Raw genomic sequence first — 23,367 nt, forward strand, 5'->3', positions numbered from 1 at the left:
TTTCTGGGTGTGCAGTTCATCGATACGGAAGGGTTCAAATCTGAAGTGTAATTTCTCTGAAAGAGAAATGGAGTTGGAAGCCTATAGACCTGTGGTCATGTTATTGGGACATTTTCTTGATTGATGCTATGAAGAGACATCAAGACATGTTCCTACCCATTCCACTAATAGAGAATAGTGCAGCAAATCAAAGGTTGAGACTCCTGACAGAGTCACTACAATTCCTCCGATGCCTGCATGTAGCTTGCTGATTTCATTAGAACAGTGTTGGGACTGCAAGGATATAGGCAATCCCATCTGTGTCTATCTAGTCCTTTTTCTTCTGGTTCATTTTTATGTTTCCCATCCTTATACTCACAGCTTCAGAAAGCAAACAAACAAAAACCCAATAAAAACCACTGGGTCCTCTCACACACAAGAATCCAAGGTATCCCTGGAAACCTGTATGGAAAGGCTGCAGTTCCTCGCCTGAGAACAAGAGCTCCAGCTGTTCACTAGCTTCTGACCAAACCTGTGGGCTTTTATTGCCATAGGTATAGCACCAGTATGTCTACCTCTGGCTGGAGTTTACAGAGCCCACATAGAACAAGGCCTGGAACTGTCCTGTATGGGAGTTATACTGTGAATCCTGCCTCCAGGATAGCTTCTGGCATCCTTTATTAGTTAAAATGAACATATCATATTTCTGCCATGAGACACACTGAAGAGTGACATTTTCTTCAGAGGTTATTACAGGGCTGTGTTTTGCTGATAGACTGGGTTTCCTGTAGGGTCCTAGGAAAGAGGGAGGAATCAGTTAAATGTCCTCAGATTTCATTATACTCAAGGGCTGTGAGATAGTGTGGTCCCCCCCACCCACCTAGTAGCAGACCGACTTCTTGACAGTCAAGCTTAAGGCTGGGGACCCTGTGTATCTTCTCACCTGTCACCACCAGCTCAATGGAAGCACTGTGTTCTCTTTTTGTCCAGATGGGGTCTGGTATTGACAGTGGTATTGCCCTGCATGATCGTGGTCAATGTTTGAGATGACGAATTCAGTCTTGTTCCGAGGCTTTAGTAGAATATGTACAAGCTGTGGATATGAGACTCCATCTTTAAAGAGTCTGTATTCTTTGGCTCCTGTGGTCCCCTCACAGAAGAAAGTCACTTTAGTCTGTTTGGAGACCACAGAGTCTGGCTGTGCTCTGAGGACAGGCTTAGGGAGGGACCCTGCAAAGAAATGAACAACTAGGTCCCAATCCATCCTCAGATTGCAGATTCCACAGCCTTCCAACCAAACCCAGGATCAGAACAGAGGTAGTTGTTTTGCTTTCTTACTGTCCAGTTGTGGCTATTGGTCACAACGGCAAGATCAGGGTATGGAAAGTTGCAGACACACTTACCAGTCAGCACTGGGGTCCCAAGCCCAAAATCAGTCCTGGAAGAGAGGTCCCTGTGAGAGGTTTGACCTTTAGGCTTGACCAGGTTTTCTCCTCTGCAGAACTGCCTAAGATTCTGGGATTTCCTAATGGACCACGGCTCAGCTGTAGGGCAGGTTCATTTCTAGGTCAGAGTAGCCCTCACCCTCCTCACATCTCACCCAGACACAGCAGAGCTGTGAAGTTGAGCATCATGGAATCTTCTCTCAGAGACAGCAACTGTGCTTGAGGGAAGAGATTCAGAGGCTGTTTGAAGGGACAGGAAACACAGGGTGGGGCCTTTGGAGGATGAGCACTCCTCATGACATGGTTATACTTATCAGAACCACAATACCAGAAACTGCCTTCCTTGGGCACCAGGTTCTGACATCCTCAGTGATGTATCTGGGCCTGTTAGTAGACTCCTAAATCAGTTCTGTCATAAATGATGTTTCCAAAACACATTAGTATCTGCCTCATCTGTCAGTATCATACTCAGGGCCAAATTGTAGCATTAAATAAGTCTGATGTCCTCCTTCTGTCTCCTGCCAGATGAAGATTCCTGAGTCAGAGACCTTTGCTCTCAGAGATTCCTCTCAGGAGATTTCACTCCTTCATCCCATTGTCTGCATAGCAGTGTGGCTTCCTTTTCATGGCTAGAAGTTTCCTAGTCCTCTAAATGCTTCTGAAAGATGCAGTCTGTCACTGGATAGAAAATTAAGAGTGGGTGGCACTCAGAGGAAGGACAGCAGGTAGCCAAGAAGAGACTTGATACCCTATGAGAATATACATGGGGAGGTAATCACCCTCAGGAACAGTCATAGGGGAGGGGAATAATGGGAAAATGGGGGTGGGGGGGAGGAATGGGAGGATACAAGGGATGGGATAAACATTGAGATGTAACAAGAATAAATTAATTAAAAAAATAAAATAAAATCTGAAAAATAATAAAATAAAATCAGAAAACAAAACAAAACAAAAACAATTACTAAATATGAGCCCATCTCCTCCAGAGTATACAAATGTCCAATAATTACTAGTTGGGGAAATATAAATTAAAATCAGCATGAAACATCAGTACAGAGAGTTGTCAGACTTGAATAGTTCAGAATTAATTTACCATTATTTTATCCTTGTGTATGTATGAGAAATAATAAAAAGAAGAGGAACGTATTGTATGACTAAAGAAGTCAGTCACATTAAAAAAAAAAAAGAAAGAAAATTAAGAGTGGCAGAAATAGAATGACCAGGAGCCTGTAAAGCTCTCATGGACAGGCGCATGGACAAGACAGGTAAGGAGGCAGAGAAGGAAGGTGCTGTTCTCATGGCTATGAGCATGGATACTTTTCTTGGCTGCACTGCCCCATACACAGGTTTCTTCCCCATCTCCTTCTTTCTCTTTCTTTTTTCTTTCTTCCTTTCATTCTCTTTCTCTTTCCCTGCCCCTTGTTCCTTTCTTCTTCTTTTCTTTATTTCTTTTTGAAACGTGGTCTTGCCATTTAGTTTATGCTATTGTTGAACCTGAGCTTTTCTCTGCCTCTTGATGGAGTTAAAGGTAGGCACCAGCATGCTATGGTCTTGGCTTAGAGTAGTCTCGGCAACCATATCTTTTTTTTTTTTTTTTTTTTTTTTTTTTTTTTTTTTTATTTATTTATTTATTTTTTTTTATTAATTTATTCTTGTTACATCTCAATGTTTATCCCATCCCTTGTATCCTCCCATTCCTCCCCCCCCCCATTTTCCCATTATTCCCCTCCCCTATGACTGTTCCTGAGGGGGATTACATCCCCCTATATATTCTCATAGGGTATCTAATCATACTATTTAAGACTGCTTTCTCTCTTTTTGGTTAGCTGGTTAAACACTGGTCTATTCTATATAGCTTTTCAAAGAATAGAAACTTTGATTAATTTTTTATTATTAATTTATTCTTGTTACATCTCAATGTTTATCCCAACCCTTGTATCCTCCCATTCCTCCCTCCCCCCCCCTTTTCCCCTTATTCCCCTCCCCTATGACTGTTCCTGAGAGAGATTACCTCCCCCTGTATATGCTCATAGGGTATCAAGTCTCTTCTTAGCTACTTGCTGTCCTTCCTCTGAGTGCCACCAGGTCTCCCCCTCCAGGGGACATGGTCAAATGTGAGGCACCAGAGTACGTGAGAAAGTCATATCCCACTCTCCACTCAATTCTCAACAGAGGAATATCAAATGGCTGAGAAACACTTAAAGAAATGCTCAACCGCCTTAGTCAGCAGGGAAATGCAAATCAAAACAACTCTGAAATTCCATCAAAAATTCAAGTGACACCACATGCTGGCGAGGATGTGGGGAGAGAGGAACACTCCTTCATTGCTGGTGGGAATGCAAACTAGTACAGCCACTTTGGAAATCTATCTGGTGCTATCTCAGAAAAATGGGAATAGGGATATTCCACTCCTTGGAATATGCCCAGAAGATGCTCCAGCACACAGCAAGAAAATTTGCTCAACCATGTTCATAGCAGCCTTATTCATAATAGCCAGAACATGGAAACAGCCTAAGTGTCCATCAGTAGGAGAATGGATAAAGAAACTGTGGTACATATACACTATGGAATACTACTCAGCTACTAAACACAAGGAATTCCCGAAATTTGTGGATAAATGGATTGAGCTAGAAATGATCATAATGAGTGAGTTAACCCAGAAGCAGAAAAAATCAAATGGTATATACTCACTTATATCTGCATACTAGCCCAAGGGGCATGTCCCACGAAAGCCTTCACTTACCAGGAAACTGTAGAATATTATAAGCCTCTGAGATTTACTGCTTAATAAGCTCACCCTTTCTTGTTCTTACTGAGCTCTGGGTCAGCTGATTCAACTCAGCTGTTCTGGCTCAAACTCTTCTTCTCCCAGCTGACTTTTTCAATCTGACTTTTCTCTCAGCCTCTGAATTGCCCTGCTTGGCCTTGAACTAACTCAAGCATTCTTTTCTAATCTTCTGGCTTCTCTAGCTCATTCTGTCTTCATAGGGATCTAGCTTGCTCTCTCATTCAACCTCTATCTGTAAAACTCTCCCAGTTAAACTGCTGTAAAACTCTCCCAGTAAAACTGCCTCTTCTCTCCTTATTCTCTGTGTTGCTAACTTAGGTAGCTTTACCCATTCCTCTCTTCTCATGAGGCTGGGATGTTTCCTATGCTGCCAAATCTTCTTTGATTTGTCACTTTTTCTGCTACTCAATTAAACATCACTTTCAAACCTGTGTGCTTCATTCTTTGGGATATAAAGGCATATACCATCATGCCTGGACCTAAGCTTTTCTTTGCCTGAAACTTCCTCTATACCAGACAGGTTTTGAAATCAGATCTTATTGCCTCTGTCTTCTGGATTAAAGACATGTTTCTATTCCAGGCAGATGACACAAACCTAGAAAACCTTTGGATGTGATCTCTTGCCAGAGCAGTCTTGTGTTGAATGAAAATTCCTCTACAATGTATGGTTTTCAGTTATGTGTTTTTATGGGATTTCTCTCTGTGTGAGCATGTGTGTGTCCCTGTGTCTGTATGTAGTTCTTGTGGGGTTTTTTTTTTTTTTTTTTGGTTCTTCTATTGTTTGTTTGTTTTATCCTATTCCACTTTATTTGATTTTGTTTATTTTATTATTTTTGATACCTCTCTTTTTCCAACAAGAGATAGAAATAGTATGGATTTGGGTGAAAGGGTAGATGGGAGGACCTGGTATGAGATGGGGGAGAGGAAACCATAATCAGAATACATTGTATTAAAAAAATCTATTTTCGGAGGATCCAAGATGGCGGCGAGCAGTGTGGACCGCGTTTGGAGGCTCCAGTGAACAATTCAGGGAATTGCACAGATTTCTGAGCCAGGAACACCGAGGTCCGAACATCACGGCAGCGGGAGTGCTCCACGGTTCGGAGAGACCAGGGTGCGGAGGACCTGCGTGCCCCTGCACACGGGAGGAGCGTAGTTTTTCTCTGATCGGAGCGGCAGCGGTAGAGGCGGCAGCACCAGCGGCACCAGCAGCGGCGGCTGAGGTTTGCAGCTCATAGCCTTCCGGTGGAGGCGATTGGTGTGGTGGCTGGTGGGAATTGCTGCGGGAGAGGGGACGCGGGGCAGGATTTGGGTCGCGTGGAGCCTTTGGACCCAGATTGGACTCGGCGGACAGTTCGGCCCCAGAGTCCCAGGTATTGGCCCGGCCCAGCAAACAATTCTGCCTGAGGCACTAACTCAGCGTGGCCATAGCTCCCCTGCTGTGGCGCAGGCTTAGTTGAGCACGCTGCTCCACACTAGGCACTACCTCAGCTCAGCGGCAGCTCCCCTGCGGTGACACAGTCTGGGCGGAGCACTTGGTTTCACCACAGGCGCTAACTCAGAGCAGCCGCAGTTCTCCTGCTGTGGCGCAGGCTTGGTGACGTGCTCGGTTCCATCCTAGGCACCACCTCAGCTCAGCGGCAGCTCCCCTGCGGTGACACAGTCTGGGCGGAGCACTTGTTCCACCACTGGCGCTAACTCAGAGCAGCCGCAGTTCTCCTGCTGTGGCGCAGGCTTGGTGACGTGCTCGGTTCCATCCTAGGCACCACCTCAGCTCAGCGGCAGCTCCCCTGCGGGGACACAGTGCGGGCGGAGCACTTGTTCCACCACTGGCGCTAACTCAGAGCAGCCGCAGTTCTCCTGCTGTGGCGCAGGCTTGGTGACGTGCTCGGTTCCATCCTAGGCACCACCTCAGCTCAGCGGCAGCTCCCCTGCGGGGACACAGTCCGGGCGGAGCACTTGTTCCACCACTGGCGCTAACTCAGAGCAGCCGCAGTTCTCCTGCTGTGGCACAGGCTGGACAGAGCTCTCGGTTCCACCAGCTCTAAGACTCTGGTTGGACACAGTGTACAGTTTGAATCCAGAATTCCTGGCTGAGATTGGTGGTCAGTTCGGGCCCTGAGTCAATAACTGACCACAGCACGCACTTTGGGCCAAAAGGCCCTAGTGGAGCTTGGTGCGTAGTCCCAGCCCAAAAATTCTGGCTGGGCCCTGTGTGCATTTTGGGCCCAAAATCCCTAGCTGAGCTTGGCAGACGGTTCTGGCCCTGAGAATCTAGCTGAGTTCTGCCCGTGGTTCGGTCCCAGTGCTCCTGGCTGGACTTGGCAGGGAACACAGAAGGCTGTGGATACCTTGGCCTGACCCAACGCTCATTCAGAGACCCAGAACAATTGCAGGATCCACAGCAGAGAGGGACTGAGGATCACTGGCTGTGAGAGACCAGAACAACAGGGCTAACCTCCTAACATCCACACCAGTGAAGCTTTGAGCTCGCAGCCTAGGGAAATCGTAAGAAAACAAGTGAATCTATCATCAGACACCCTCCATTCAACTCTGGAAGCTACCCAACAAAAACAAAGACGGCAAGATGTCTAAAGGACAACGAAAAAGCATACGCAAAAAACCACAAAACAACATGGCGTCTCCAGTTTCCAGCTATCCCAAAGAAAACCACCCAGAGAACTCAAATACAACGGAAATACAAGAAAATGACCTCAAATCCTTAGTAATGAGGATGATAATGGAGGAAACAAATAAAATTCGTAATCAAATGCAGGAAGACGCAGACAAACAGGTGAGAGACATAAAAGAAGCACATAGAGTGGAACTGGAAAAATTGCAGGAAAATGCAAACAACCAGATGAAAGAAATAACTAAAACGGTTCAAGCTCTGAAGACCTATAAAGAGGCAATGGAAGAAACTCAGGAATATACAAAAAATCAGATGAAAGAAATCAAAAAATCAGTTCAAGATCTGAAAATGAAAATGGATTCAATGATAAACACACAGACAGAAGAAAAACGAGAACGTGAGACCTCAGAGAAGAAGGCGAGCAACACAGAGGTGAGCTTTTCTAACAGAATCCAAGAGATGGAAGAACGAATCTCAGGGCTAGAAGATACAATCACAGATATTGAATCAACCATTAAAGAAAATGCCAAATCTGGAAAACTCCTGACACAAAACATCCAAGAAATTAAGGACACCATGAAAAGAAGAAATTTGCGGATAATAGGCATTGAAGAGAGAGAAGACATCAGACTCCAGGGCCCAGAAACTATTCTCAACAAAATCATAGAAGAAAATTTCCCCAATCTAAAGAAAGAGATGCCTATAAACATACAAGAGGCCTACAGAACACCAAATAGAATTGACCAGAAAAGAAAAACTGCCCGCCACATAATAATCAAAACACAAAACATGCAGAACAAAGAAAAAATATTAAAAGCTGCAAGGGAAAAGGGCCAAATAACATTTAATGGTAAACCTATCAGAATTACACCTGACTTCTCAGCAGAGACCATAAAAGCCAGAAGGTCCTGGACAGAGATCCTGCAAACCCTAAGAGAACACAGATGCCAGGCCAGACTACTTTACCCAGCAAAATTATCAATAACCATTGATGGAGAAAACAAAATATTCCATGACAAAAACAAATTCAAACAGTACCTATCCACAAACCCAGCTTTACAGAAGGTACTAGAAGGAAAACTCCATCCCAAAGGGTCAAGCTACAACCAAAACTACCCAGGAAATAGATAACTATCCCATGGCAAAAACACAACTACACAAACGCTCGACTGGAAACAACATCAAAATTAAGACTCTTAACAGTCACTGGTCATTAATATCTCTCAACATCAATGGCCTCAATTCTCCAATAAAAAGACACAGACTAACCGAATGGGTACATAAACAAGACCCAACATTCTTCTGCATCCAAGAAACACATCTCACCCATAATGAAAGGCATTACCTCAGGGTAAAAGGTTGGAAAAAAATATTCCAAGCAAATGGTCACAAGAAGCAAGCAGGTGTAGCCATTTTAGTATCGAACAAAATAGACTTTCAACCAAAATTAATCAAAAGGGATGAGGAAGGACACTTCATACTCATCAAAGGTAAAGTCAACCAAGATGACATCACAATTCTGAACATCTATGCTCCCAATACAAGGGCACCCACATATGTAAAAGATCTCCTAAAAAAGCTTAAACCACACATCGATCCCCACACAATAATAGTGGGAGACTTCAACACCCCACTCTCACTGAAGGATAAGTCATTGAAACAGAAACTAAGCCGAGAAATAACATCATTAACCAATGCCATGGGTCAAATGGATCTAACAGATATCTATAGAACCTTTCACCCAAACAAGAAAGAATACACCTTCTTCTCTGCACCCCATGGAACCTTCTCCAAAATTGATCACATCGTAGGTCACAAAGCAAGCCTCAACAGATACAAGAGGATTGAAATAATACCTTGTATCCTATCAGATCACCATGCTCTTAGGCTGCAATTCAACAACAACAGAAATAACAAAAAGCCTACACGTTTGTGGAAACTAAACAACTCTCTGCTAAATGACACCTGGGTCAGGGAAGAAATAAAGAAAGAAATCAAGGAGTTTCTGAAATTCAATGAAAATGAAGAAACAACATACCCAAATTTGTGGGATACATTGAAAGCAGTGCTAAGAGGAAAATTCATAGCACTAAGTGCCTTTAAAAAGAAATTGGAAACATCGCACATAAGCATCTTAACAACACAACTGGAAGCCCTAGAAAAAAAAGAAGCAGAAACACCCAAGAGGAGTAGACGCCTGGAAATTATCAAACTCAGGGCTGAAATTAACAAATTAGAAACTAAGAAAACAGTCCAAAGAATCAACAAAACCAAAAGCTGGTTCTTTGAGAAAATCAACAAGATAGACAGACCATTAGCCAAACTAACTAAAAGGCAGAGAGACAGTATTGAAATCAACAAAATCAGAAATGAAAAGGTAGACATAACAACAGACACTGAAGAAATTCAAAGAATCATAAGATCCTACTTTGAAGGCATATACGCCACAAAATTTGAAAATCTAAGGGAAATGGACGATTTTCTTGATCAAGTTCACTTGCCAAAGTTGAGTGAAGAACAGATAAACAAGTTAAATAGTCCCATTTCCCCGACAGAAATAGAAGCAATCATCGATGGTCTCCCAACCAAAAAAGCCCAGGGCCAGATGGTTTCAGTGCAGAATTCTACCAGACCTTTAAGGGCGAGCTAATACCGATACTCTTCAAGCTACTCCAAAAGATAGAAATGGATGGAAAATTACCAAATTCATTCTATGAGGCCATAGTCTCATTGATACCTAAACCTCACAAAGACTCAACAAAGAAAGAGAATTTCAGACCAATTTCTCTTATGAACATAGATGCAAAAATACTAAATAAAATACTTGCAAACGAATACAGGAGCACATCAAAGATATCATTCATCATGACCAAGTAGGCTTCATTCCAGGCATGCAGGGATGGTTTAATATACGGAAATCCATCAATGTAATCCATCATATAAACAAACTGAAAATAAAAAACCACATGATTATCTCCTTGGATGCAGAGAAAGCATTTGATAAAATTCAACACCCATTCATGTTTAAAGTTTTAGAGAGATCGGGGATACAAGGCACTTTCCTCAACATAATAAAGGCTATATACAGCAAGCCAATAGCCAAAATCAAAGTAAATGGTGAGATACTCAAGGAAATTCCTCTCAAATCGGGAACAAGGCAAGGCTGCCCACTCTCTCCATATCTCTTCAATATAGTACTCGAAGTTCTAGCCAGAGCAATAAGACAACAAAAGGAGATCAAGGGGATCCAAATGGGAAAGGAGGAAGTCAAATTATCCCTCTTTGCAGATGATATGATAGTGTACATAAGTGACCCTCAAAACTCCACCAGAGAACTCCTAAAGCTGATAAACACCTTCAGCAAATTGGCTGGATACAAAATTAACTCAAAAAAGTCTGTAGCCTTCCTATACACAAATGACAAGCTTGCAGAGGAAGAAATTAGGAAAACCACACCCTTCACATTAGCCACAAGCAATATAAAATATCTAGGAGTTACCCTAACTAAGCAAGTGAAGGACTTGTATGAAAAAAATTTCAAAACTCTGAAGAAAGAGATTGAAGATGACCTGAGAAGATGGCGTGATCTTCCTTGCTCATGGATCGGGAGAATTAACATAGTAAAAATGGCCATCCTACCAAAAGCAATCTACAGATTCAATGCAATCCCTATCAAAATAACTACACAATTTTTTAAAGACATTGAAAGTTCAATTCTGAACTTCATATGGAAAAACAAAAAACCCAGAATAGCTAAAACAATCTTGTACAATAAAAGATGCTCCGGAGGAATCTCCATACCTGATCTCAAACTGTACTATAAAGCAATAGTACTTAAAACAGCATGGTACTGGCACAGCAACAGGCTGGTTGATCAGTGGAATCGAATCGAAGACCCAGATATGAATCCACACACATATGGTCACTTGATTTTTGACAAAGAAGCCAAATCCATTCAATGGAAAAAGGATAGCATCTTCAACAAATGGTGCTGGTCTAACTGGAGGTCTATGTGTAAAAAAATGAAACTGGACCCATATTTGTCACCTTGCACAAAACTCAAATCCAAGTGGATTAAAGACCTCAACATAAAACCAGAGACACTAACTCACTTAGAAGAAAAAGTGGGAAAGAGCCTGGAACATATTGGCACAGGAGACAACTTCCTGAACAGAACACCAACGGCCCAGGCCTTAATGTCAACCATTAATAAATGGGACCTCATGAGGCTGAGAAGCTTCTGTAAGGCAGGAGACACTGTCAAGAGAACAAAGCGACAGCCTACAGACTGGGAAAAAATCTTCACCAACCCTACATCTGACAAAGGTCTAATATCCAAAATATATAAAGAACTCAAGAAATTAAACACCACCAAACCGAATAACCCAATTGAGAAATGGGGCTTGGAACTAAACAGAGAATTCTCAACAGAGGAGTATCAAATGGCTGAGAAACACTTAAAGAAATGCTCAACCTCCTTAGTCATCAGGGAAATGCAAATCAAAACAACTCTGAGATTCCATCTTACACCCATCAGAATGGCTAAGATCAAAAATTCAAGCGACACCACATGCTGGCGAGGATGTGGGGAGAGAGGAACACTCCTTCATTGCTGGTGGGAATGCAAACTAGTACAGCCACTTTGGAAATCTATCTGGTGCTATCTCAGAAAAATGGGAATAGGGCTTCCTCAAGACCCAGCTATTCCACTCCTTGGAATATACCCAGAAGATGCTCCAGCACACAACAAGAAAATTTGCTCAACCATGTTCATAGCAGCCTTATTCATAATAGCCAGAACATGGAAACAGCCTAAGTGTCCCTCAGTAGAAGAGTGGATAAAGAAACTGTGGTACATATACACTATGGAATACTACTCAGCTATTAAAAACAAGGAATTCCCGAAATTTGTGGATAAATGGATTGAGCTAGAAATGATCATAATGAGTGAGTTAACCCAGAAGCAGAAAGAATCAAATGGTATATACTCACTTATATCTGCATACTAGCCCAAGGGGCATGGCCCACGAAAGCCTTCACTTACCAGGAAACTGGGACAGAGGGGAAGGCATCCTATTGGGACTCTAAATGAGAGACGCATGGGAGAACAGCAAAATAAAAGGATCCAGAGGGTCCTAGAAATCTACAAGTAGAACAATATGATAGGCAGATTTGGGCCCAGGGGTCCCGCTCAAACTAAGGCACCAGCCAAGGACAATACAGGAGGTAAACTTTAAACCCCTTCCCAGATCTAGCCAATGGTCAGAATATTCTCCACAGTTGAGTGGAGAGTGTGATACGACTTTATCACGTACTCTGGTGCCTCACATTTGACCATGTCCCCTGGAGGGGGAGACCTGGTGGCACTCAGAGGAAGGACAGCAAGTAGCCAAGAAGAGACTTGATACCCTATGAGAATATATAGGGGGACGTAATCCCCCTCAGGAACAGTCATAGGGGAGGGGAATAATGGGAAAATGGGGGGGGGGGAGGAATGGGAGGATACAAGGGATGGGATAAACATTGAGATGTAACAAGAATAAATTAATAAAAAAAAAAATTAAAAAAAAAAAATAAAAAAAAAAAAAAAAAAAAATAAAAAAAATAAAAAAAATAAAAAATAAAAATAAAAAAATCTATTTTCAATAAAAGAAAAACTCTTTAAAAATCATGATCTTTTTATCAAGTGTTACTTCATGCATGTATGTATATGCATAAATATGTAAATACATCCTTCATGTCTGTATAATGTCACTTTTATGTATGTTTTTAGGGCTGAACTAATGGTTATCAGTTCTTCCCTGGATAATATTTCTCCCATTCTCACCATATCTTAGTTGCCTGTAGTCTTTTTTTTGTGGCATTGAAGCCTCACTGTTTTTTCCTCCTTCACTTTTGTATGCCCATTGCTGTTGCCTTTGTTCAACTCATATTTAACCAGTCATATTTGTGAGATTTTATGAGGATAAATTTAGATATTACTAGGAGACACAATCTCACTGAAAACCTGTCTCTTAAAATCTTTCCACCTCCTTTTTGCAGTGCTAATTGTGCTCCATGTGTAGGAATTATGTTGTGCTTTGTCTGTTGCCAGTGGCTCCACAACTCTGCAATTTGATTTGTTGTGATTTTCTTTAATGAATTACATCTCTTGAAAAAAGAAGTTTCCTTGATGAGGATGACGACTGCACTTATTTTTTTTTAAGGCTTTTTTTTTTATTATTAATTTATTCTTGTTACATCTCAATGTTTATCCCATCCCTTGTATCCTCCCATTCCTCCCCCCCCCCATTTTCCCATTATTCCCCTCCCCTATGACTGTTCCTGAGGGGGATTACGTCCCCCTGTATATTCTCATAGGGTATCAATGTGCATTGATTTTAATATGGAAAATTTTTCTTTTTTTCATACATTTAAAGTATTTGCCCTCCTTTCATCTGGACCTTGATTTTTCTGATTCTTGTCCACCCTTGCTAGTCTGGTTTGTATGTGTGTGTGTGTGTGTGTGTGTGTGTAGCAATTGGAGTTTTGATTGTGCTTTTCTTTGTTCCTTGTTACATAGATATGTTGGGACTCCCTCACTAACTCTTCCAGGTTCCTCACCTCTTGACACTTAGACTTTTTTTCATCACCTTTTACTATGTGTGGCCAGCTGTGAGTTACAAAGTGTAATGTCAACATCCCTGACCTAAGGTACCTAGTATCAAGTAATTTTTTTTATCTGATCCCTTCTTCTTTCTAGGAACATTGTAGGCACTTTTTCTTGTTGTCCATAAGAGCTCCCCACATTTTGGCATGCGTTGTGAAGAAGCCACTGACATAGCCGTCATACTCTCACATTGTTGTATGAAACTGGCCAGGCGTACCCTGGATGGCTCATGAAAACGCTGAAAACTTTATTTACTTCCTTATTGGGTAGTTTTAGGTCAACGTGACACAAGTCAGAGCTATTTTCGAAGACGGAACCTCAGTTGAGGAGACTGCTCCCACCGGATTGTCATAAGGTCAGGTCCATAGGGTGTTTTCTTGTTAGATGATTGTTGTAGGAGGAGCTGGCTCACTATTGGAGGGGATAACACCGGGTTGCTGGCCATGGGTTGTATAAGAAATCAAACTGAGCAAGCCAAGAGGGGCAAGCCAGTAAGCAGCCCTCAATCATGGTCTCTGCTTTAGTTCCTGTCTCACAGCTCCTGCTTTGAATTCCTGCCCTGACCTCCCTGGGTGATGGAGTACAAGCTGGAAGATGAAATAAATTATTTCCTTCCCAAGTTGCCTTTGGGCATGGTGTTTTATCACAAAAATAAAAAATAGCTAATACCCTTACTTACTGAATGATACGTCAGAGGGTCATCCCACCAAAAGTATGGCCAATCTATTCTACAGTCTGGAGGTTTACAGGAGACATCTTAATACCATAATCCCCCAAAGAACCATTTTTTACTATGGGATTTGGAGATCATGTTTACTTCATTGTCTACTCATCTGCTCCTCCTAAATGATGACTACCACACAGAGTAAAAAAGGGAGGGATGTAAACTCTTAGTTTACGGTTCAGTACTTTGCTTTCATTTTTCCTATTTACATGTATGCAATAAATGTCTTAAACATTCCACCCAGGACTCTGGAGTCTGTGTAGTTCCACATCATTCCTTCCCATGAGGCTACTCAAGGCCTAGGACTCTGAAAAGAGATCAAATTTCCTTTCTATTCTCTTTGGTGGGCTAATAAAAACTAAAGCAAACCTGGATCCTCAACAATCTGACCTACAGCCTCTCCACCCCCATGAGCTGGTTGCTGAGACTCACTGGGTTCTGTTTTGCTTCTGTAGTTCTTGCCTGAGGATGCCAGGAAGGTTAATCTCCTATGGATAAACAATATTCTGGTATAGGGTGAATCACCAATTGTGGCCCTCCTGGGAGTCCCACACCTCAGTGATATGAAATATACATACATACATACTTACATCTTATTTCTTTATATATATATATATATATATATATATATATATATATATATATATATATATGTATGTATGTATGTATATATCTTATCTCTTTATATATCTCTATATATCTTATAAATGTATTTCTATACCTTGTCTCTGGATAGAAGCCTCGAGAAATATTTCAGGCTTTCTGAACAGAGAAATGGTACCCTTTGGCTTTCTTAGCATGAAGCAGTTTTTATTGTGTGCTCACGCAATCGCTGTAGAATTGTTCCTCAAACTCAGAAAGCCCGGTATCTGAAACAGAACCTTTTATATATTTTTGGCTTTATTTTCTTCGATGTATTGTAACTTACATTCTGATTGGCTACTTTCCTGTAGAGTGTTATTTAAAAGTTATAGTAGAGTGTGAAGAAAAGAAAAGGTGGTTGCAGAAGTGTGGTAGTGGGGTGGGACTTACAGTAAAGTCTGACCAAATTACAGGCTTTTCTTGTTTTTCTTCTTGGATCTTGGGAACCCCTACCACATGACCTCTAATCCTAACATTCTTACCCAAGAAACATAACCTGTGTTCCTGGTCCAGAAGTTTGCCTGTGCTATGTCCCCTGCCTACAAGTGCTGGTCATTTAGATATTTCTTTGGACCTTTACATTCAGGATTCCCCTCAAATTCACCCTGGACCTGTTCTGCCCTACATACTCCACCCCTTCACTCTACTTTGTTTCACCTCCCCCCAAAACGCTTTGCACTGCATATACTTATCAATATGTTGTCTCATTATTCATAGGGAGTTTTTAAAACTGTAACCCCATGCAAGGAGCCTTGTCTAAAGAGTATTTCTTGTGACAGCTAGGTGAGAAACTGGAAGTATTAGGACCATCTGGACTCATTTATTCATGTGACATTCTGAGATTCCTAAGAGCATGTTAACAAGCAGACAAATGCCAAACAGCCATACAGGAGACATGAGGGAGGAGTCATATACTCCCAGGAAAATCAGAAGGGAGTGAGGCCATAGCATACAGGACGCAATTGCTTGCAGAAAGGAGGTGTCAGCTATAGATGTCACTGACACTGAGAGAGAGGGGGGGAGAGAGAGAGAGAGAGAGAGAGAGAGAGAGAGAGAGAGAGAGAGAGAGAGAGAGAGAGAGAGAGAGGAGAGAGAGGAGAGAGAAAACAAAAATGCCCTCTCGAGTAAATAGTGCCTGAATCTTATCACTGAAGTTGGAGACAGGGTCCTCAACCAACTGTCCAGATCCACACTGTCCATGGACTATATGTAAAGCATAAAAATGGGAAAAAAAACCAGGCACTGTGGTGATATTCTGGATCCATATTGAGGACGTAATTTTTCAGAGTGCAGATGCAGACTCCAGAATCCCTCCACTATTCCTGTGAAACTTAGAACCGTGGACACCTCTTGACTAATGGTATTCTTCCTCTAACACAGGTTTTCTTCATGGATGGCAGCAGCTTAAATGAAACTGTGGAAACAAAAGGGCATTTATTGGAAGTGACCCCTGTTAGTCAAGTCGCAATCTGTGGTCTCCGGACCAGAGTTACCTTTTCTGAGCACTTCTGTCTCTAGTCACTGGCTTCACAGCATTTGCAAGAAGTTGTAAGCTAGTGGACTCTCTCTGGGCTGAAAGAGAGGGATTTTTTTTTAGTCGGGAGGATGGTGCCTTCTTAAGCCCAGGCATATGTAGAGAAAGAAAGGACCTTTGAAACTTATGGTTAAGGGCTGAAGAGATGGCTCAGAGGTTAAGAGCACTGTCTGCTCTTCCAGAGGTCCTGAGTTCAATTCCCAGCAACCACATGGTGGTTCACCGCCATCTATAGTGAGATCTAATGCCCTCTTCTGGTGCACAGACATACATGTAGACAGAAACACTGTGTATATAATAAATAAATACATCTTAAAAACAAAAACAAAAAACTTATGGTTAAGTTCCAGGAAATGGAATATTGCACATAATGCCTGAAATCTGCGGTAGCTGCTGAGATCACATTTTCCTCTCTGAGATTTTACACAAGTGTTTTAAGTTTATCTGTACCAGTCTAGATAGTTTTCTTCATCTTGGTGACCTGGCACACTGATTAGATGGAACGTAGTGGAACCCACCATTTTCTGAGACCCTGTCACACATGCTCACCCTTTCTGCTGAGTCTGCCTTGATGCTTGAATTGGAGAAGGAGGATTGTGAGGATAAAAAGCAACAGAAGAAAAACCACAGATATCCCGATGAGGACCTGCAGGTATTTTTCCAATCCTGTGGCAACAGCATATCATGAATGAGTAACTATGCTACCTGACTGAATACCTACTGTGTGCAAGATCCAAGCTGAGTATTTGAACTTGTTATCTGCCATTCTTAGAACCATGCAACAAGTGCTCATCTCCCATTCCATTAAGCCCAATCACCTAGCTGAAATTTGCAAATCTTGGGCTTGAGCCCAGAAAATCTGACTTCTGGCTCTTATCCTCACAGCAGAGATAAATCCCATGAGTTGGAGGGAAGGAGCCTGGATGCCCTGCCCATGGTCTCGTTCTCCACACTTGGACATGCTACTATGACTACGGCAGAGGGGACAGGTCCACAGTAGACTCAAGTTCTGAAAGTAACATAAAATGTGGACTGGGATTCTCCCATTTACAGTTGGATAAATGGAAGGTCAGACAGAGTAAATGCTTATCTAAGTCAGAATCTCAAAACAAGGGGGAGGGGTTTTACTAAGTCCATAGTTTCTTCTGGCTTCCTAAGACCTACAAATACAACATTACTATTAGTACTCTCAGGGCCTGGACTTTCATGGGTGAACACCTAGTTTTCAGGGCATGCTGGGGAAGGATAGGTAGATGGGAGTCTTGGCACTCTGTTCTTCACCTCATCCACCTGTTTCTCCCCAAGAGGAGCCACAACATCTCTGTCTGGATGTTCCCTTATGAAGCCCAACATCTAAGGCTCTGGGGTTCTGCAGACACTGCTGAGACCTCAGCTTGGCCTCTGGATATTTGGACACAGAGTTGACAAAGGAACTGTGTATAGATGTTCTGAGTGTTGACAGGCAGCCTGGAAATGGAAAAACTCCCAGGAGAATGGCCACTGACACTCACCAGATGCTGGAACAGGCTCTTGGGATGAGGAACCAGGGTCTTCAGAGAATCCTTGGAAAGGAGACAAGTGGAGTGTGAAGGAAAAGAACTAACCATGGAGACTTTAACCATTGTCTTATATCTGCCTTGAAGCCACCAAAGACTCTTCTGTTGCCAACTTCAATTTTTCATAAATTCAATGAAGAGGTGAAGTGAGATTTTTCTGAGGGACCACTGTTAGGTTCTGCATCTTTGGGTGGTAAATCCCCATGTGAATGGCCCTTCTTATTTCCCACCTGTTCCCCTCCCCCATGAGGAGCCACAACATCTCTGTCTGGATGTTCCCTTATGAAACTCAGCGTCTAAGGCTCTGGGATTCTGCAGATACTGCTGAGACCTCAGCTTGGCCTCTGGATATTTGGACACAGAGTTGACAAACGAACTGTGTGTAGATGTTCTGTTGTGTTGGCAGGCAGCCTGGGGATGGAAAAACTCCCAGGAGCATGGCCACTGACACTCACCAGATGTTGGAACAGGCTCTTGGGATGAGGAACCAGGGTCTTCAGAGAATCCTTGGAAAGGAGACAAGTGGAGTGTGAAGGAAAAGGGCTAACCATGGAGACTTTAACCATTGTCTTATATCTGCCTTGAAGCCACCAAAGACTCTTCTGTAGCCAACTTCAATTTTTTATAAATTCAATGAAGAGGTGAAGTGAGATTTTTTTGAGGGACCACTGTTAGGTTCTGCATCTTTGGGTGGTGAATCCCCATGTGAATGACCCTTCTTATTTCCCCTCAGTCATATTCCAGCTAAGAGTTCTTACAAGTGCTGGATCATGAGTTACCCTTTTAGCTCAGAGAGACTCAGGGCTACTCACCTGAGACCACAAGCTCCACTGGGTTACTGGGGTATGATAATAAGTAGGGGAACAAGGTGTCATAACTGTAGCACTTGTACATGCCCCCATAGACAAAGGTCACATTCCTCATGGAGAATTTTGCCAGATACATCCCAGCTTGCAACACTGATCTTAAATGCAGGGGTTGGTGGACAGTTCCCTCTTTAGACAGAAGAAAAGCATCCACTTGACTTGATGACTGACACAGCAGGGTCACATTCTCTCCAGAAGACACTCTGGGGCCTGGGTGTACTGAGAGGTGGGGTGTGACAAGAAGCTCTCCTAAAGAGAAGAAGGATAGATGAGGGGCAGCTCACTTTTATCTGAGCTAAGACTTTTCCTTGGGTATCATTGATTCAGCATCATCTCTACATCTCTACATCTCTCCCTTATTGAGACCACACCCATTAATTTGAATTTCACAACCTGGACTTCCACAGCACATGCTAGAAAGTTGGGATTTCCAACTGGACTGGATGGGCACCTCACTTGTGAGCAGGGTTACAAGAGATCGCTGGGAGATAGTCCCTCAGAAAAGAGCCTATATGTACCATGTCATCTATACTTGCCCCATGTGAGGAAGTCATTGGGTCTCAAGGGGAAAATAAGTCCAGTCTTCTGCTGGGGTGGTAGGCCAGGGTGCCAGGAGAGGTCAGTTCCTCTTTCCCTTCCATGGATAGAACAAATCCATGAAAGATGATAGTATAGAAACACTAACGGGTAAGTATATCTCCCAGACCCTGGATAAGACCATATTGGGTGAGTAAGGAGGGTTTTCTGGGCAGCCATGGAAGGAAGATATCTGCCTCCAGCCATATGTCTGCCACTCCCATGATGAAATGTTTTTTAAAAGGTGCCACGCTTCAACACTACACAATTCTAGCTCAAGACCCAGGAGTTCCATTCAGTGCCCTTTTTCTTGGGACTCCCTAGGTCGCAGAACTCATGGGCCTCAAAAAATGATCTCATCACTGCTGGGGCTAACTCACCTGAAATGTGTATTTTCAGAGGGTCACTGGGTGCAGACCACATATAGGAATTATTTTTGTAGCCATAACATCTAAACATTCCTCCATCACTGGCTGTCACAGGATCCATATGGAAAAGAGCCTGGAACTGCCCAGTAGTGTTGATATGCCATGAATCCAAGAGACTAAAGAACTTCTCATCTTCTTTGGTCAGAATAAAACTTTCATATCTCTCCAATGAGACACACTGGAGGGTCATGCTCCCTCCTGAGGTCACCACAGGGCTGGACAGGACAGACAGTCTGGGTTTTCCGAAAAATCCTAGACAGAAGAAGGTAACATGTTACATGGGTTCACACAGCCCACATTGTCCCTCAGGTCTGGGTTGTGGAAGAGAAACACTCTTGGGAACTTACAAACCATAGAGACTTGATCTAGAATACTTACCTGTCACCACCAATGGCAACGGATCGCTGTGCTCTGACCAAATAGGAGGCTTCTGATACATACAGTGATATTTCCCAGCATGGGACCATTTAACAAATGGGATGAGGAACTTGGCCTTGTTTCCAGGTTTCATGAGGGTCATTCTGTGCAGGGGGTATAGGTCTCCATATTTGAAGAGATAGTAATCTTGAGCACCTGAGGTTCCCTCACATAAGATCATCACCTGGGTTCCTTTGGCAACCACCAATCCAGGCTCAGCCCAGAGAGTAGGCTTTTGAAGTATCCCTGTAAGGAAATCAATAACTGTCTCATAGGAACCAGGCTTCCAATGCCGGACTTCTGCCCCAGGATCCTTTTCAGTTTCACAGCCTCATCTCACATTTACCATCATCCATTCCCACTGCCCAGGGATTCGTTCTTGTTCTAAGTGAGGAGAAGGAAACTAAGACAACTAAGGACACTTACATGCAAGCACTAGGTTCCGGAGGCCTAAAGTCAGTCCTGGAAGAGAGTTTGCTGTGAGAGATTTGTCCCTGAGGCCTTGATAGGCCCTCCCTTCCACAGCTGCATTCTGACACGACTTGATAGAATAATGCTGGGCTGTCGAATAGAGCCTCCCCATCCCCACAGTAGGATTTCCTACCCCCTCCCCCACCCCATCCCGCCCCCGCCCCCCCCCACTTCACATCTCACCAAAGCAGAGGAAAGTTGTGAGTGTTCCACTCATGGCATCTCCTCAAGTTACTGTAACCTTGCAGATGGTTGGGGACAGTGCCTAAGCAGATGGGAAGCTACCCCAACTTGAGGCCTTTTATAGTGGCTTGTCCCTCCTATCACAATGCAATCATTTTACCAGCCTCACAGGAAGGGGAACTTCCCCTATCCAGTAATCTGCCTTTGGTCTCTACACTGCTGCAGCTCAAGCAGGGCCTAGAGTCTCTCTCTCTCTCTCTCTCTCTCTCTCTCTCTCTCTCAAAAAAAAAAAACAAAAACAAAAAACAAACAAACAAACAAACAAACAAAAAACCTCATGAACACCTGATCTGTCTTCCTCAGCTGGTATTATAGACCAGCCTGGGCTATGTTCTTTTTTTATAATATCAGCAACACATCTTCCTGGAATCTCTTTATATCTGTGTAAAATATTTTCATGTCACCAATGGCCAGGACTTAGCAATAAATGTTCCTACTGTCTTGCTGAAAAGTAACACTCCAGCTGAATTTGTACATGTTGGAAGCTGCTAACCCACACTGCTGGTTCACTCAGGAATTTAAGTTTTATTCCTTCTCAAGTCTCTGAGGGGCATTGAAGACAAGAGCGTATAGTTTTACAACCAAGCTCAGTTGATTAGGGGACAAGATAGTCTTAGATTAAGTTAGAGAAGTTAAGCTATTAGAATTGAAATAGGATAGATGTTGAATTTAATTTGGAAATTTAGACCCAACAAGACAGGAAAGACACTTACTTCAAATGCAGATGGCCAAGTCACTATGATTATTCTCATGATTGTCACATGGTTCTCTCTGCTGTATGTGGTTTGTTTTATACATGTGTAATAAAATAAAAGTATTAATAAGAAAAAAAACATTCCAGCTGAAGGTGATCTATGGCTGTCCATTCCCCTTCAGAGCCTCCTGCACTAGGTCTCCATCATTTGTTCAGCTGTCCCATCCTCACAGAACTTCTCACAGATGACTTGGAGCCTCAACAGATGGTATCTCATCTGATTCTCTGATGACAACACATCAGATATTCAACCACAACAGGAACAACATTTACCAAGTGAGAAAGTAACTCACTAGGAACTTGTGTCCATGCTTATCTCCCAATCCTTGCCTTATGGTCACCTTATTCATGGTTCATACGTCATGAATTATAGTCACATTAGGCATAGCTGGATTAACTCTTCTGGGTTAACCCTGCAGTCTTATGTGTGCATTAGTGTCCAAATAACTGAGGAAAGTACTCGCTGCTCAAGGTGGAAAGGAGGCTTTCTGTCAAGACTCAATCTCAATCTTGGATGAGATCTGTGTACCTAGGTTTCAAAGGTGGGACATTCTTAATGTTTGTATGACCCCTTTCTTTGACAGAACACTGAAGTACTTTGTATGTGTGGCTGTTCAGGGACAGTGATTTTGTGCCCTTTTATTAGTAAATGCATATTTCAGATAGCTTGGGTGTTAAGTTAGGAGAAGTTTCTGAAGGTGTAGATGTTGTCTGATATTTGGATAGGCTCCTTAGACTACAGCTACTTCTTGAGCCCTGTTATGTTGTCAGTGAGTATAACAATCTACCTTTCTTGCAGCCACAGTAGATATCACCAGAAAATGAAATGGAGAGTCTCATGACCCTTTTATAGTAGATTAGGGATTTTCCAATCTAATAAAATATTTCTAACATTCACAAATTTTTCAGATGATAAGTACTTTTGAGTGCTTTTTTAGTTAAATAATCTCTCAATCTCTCTCTCTCTCTCTCTCTCTCTCTCTCTCTCTCTCTCTCTCTCTCTCTCTCTCACACACACACACACACACACACACACACACATATATTAAAAATGGGAAACATGGATAAACAGAGAATTCTCAACAGAGGAATCTCAAATGGCTGAGAAGCACTTGAAGAAATGCTCAACATCTTTAGTCATCAGGGAAATGCAAATCAAAATAGCTATGAGATTCCATCTTACATGTGTCAAAATGGCTAAGACCCAAAATCTCAAGTCACAGTACATGTTGTTCAGGACATGGAGAAATGAGAATATTCCTTCTCCAAAATTGAGCACCCACTGAGCAAAAAAGTAAGCCCCAACAAATACAAGAAAATTTAAATAACACCATGTATTCTATATACTGCATTGGATTAAAACTGGACTTAAACAACAACAAAGATAACAGAATGCCTAATAACTCATGGAAACTAAACAGTTCTCTACTCACAGGCCACTGGCTCAGACAGGAAATAAAGAAAATAAAGAATTTCTAGAATTCAATGAAAATGAAGGCAAAACATACCCAAACCTATGGGACACAATGAAAGCAGTGCAAAGCGAACGTTCATAGCATTAAGTGCCTTCATAACAAGGAGAGATCTCATACAAGCAATTTACAAAGCATGACTGAAACTCTAGAACAAAAAGAAGCAAACACATCAAAGAGGAGTAGATGGC

At 42.5% G+C, this 23,367-nt stretch overlaps 1 protein-coding gene across 1 annotated transcript; it reads right to left on the reverse strand.

Annotated features, from left to right (window-relative positions):
* Positions 1-925: 925 nt before the first annotated feature.
* LOC127203007 (leukocyte immunoglobulin-like receptor subfamily B member 3A) lies at positions 926-20,994 on the reverse strand. The gene is made up of 8 exons (XM_051161823.1): positions 20,891-20,994; positions 20,663-20,698; positions 20,198-20,482; positions 19,694-20,071; positions 18,762-19,094; positions 18,405-18,455; positions 16,943-17,059; positions 926-1,209 (listed from the first exon to the last, which is right to left on the reverse strand). The coding sequence occupies exons 1-8, from the start codon at positions 20,922-20,924 to the stop codon at positions 926-928; spliced, it is 1,518 nt and encodes a 505-aa protein (XP_051017780.1). The 5' UTR covers positions 20,925-20,994.
* Positions 20,995-23,367: the final 2,373 nt, after the last annotated feature.

The sequence above is a fragment of the Acomys russatus genome, chromosome 19 (assembly GCF_903995435.1).
Source record: "Acomys russatus chromosome 19, mAcoRus1.1, whole genome shotgun sequence".
Lineage (NCBI taxonomy): Eukaryota > Metazoa > Chordata > Mammalia > Rodentia > Muridae > Acomys > Acomys russatus.

Coding starts and splice junctions, on each gene's coding strand:
- LOC127203007 (XM_051161823.1), bottom strand. CDS start 20,924: ATGAGTGGAACACTCACAACTTTCCTCTGCTTTG. Junction 20,699..20,890: donor CACAACTTTCCTCTGCTTTG/GTGAGATGTGAA, acceptor ACTCTCTTCCAG/GACTGACTTTAGGCCTCCGG. Junction 20,072..20,197: donor GTTGCCATTGGTGGTGACAG/GTAAGTATTCTA, acceptor TCTTCTGTCTAG/GATTTTTCGGAAAACCCAGA.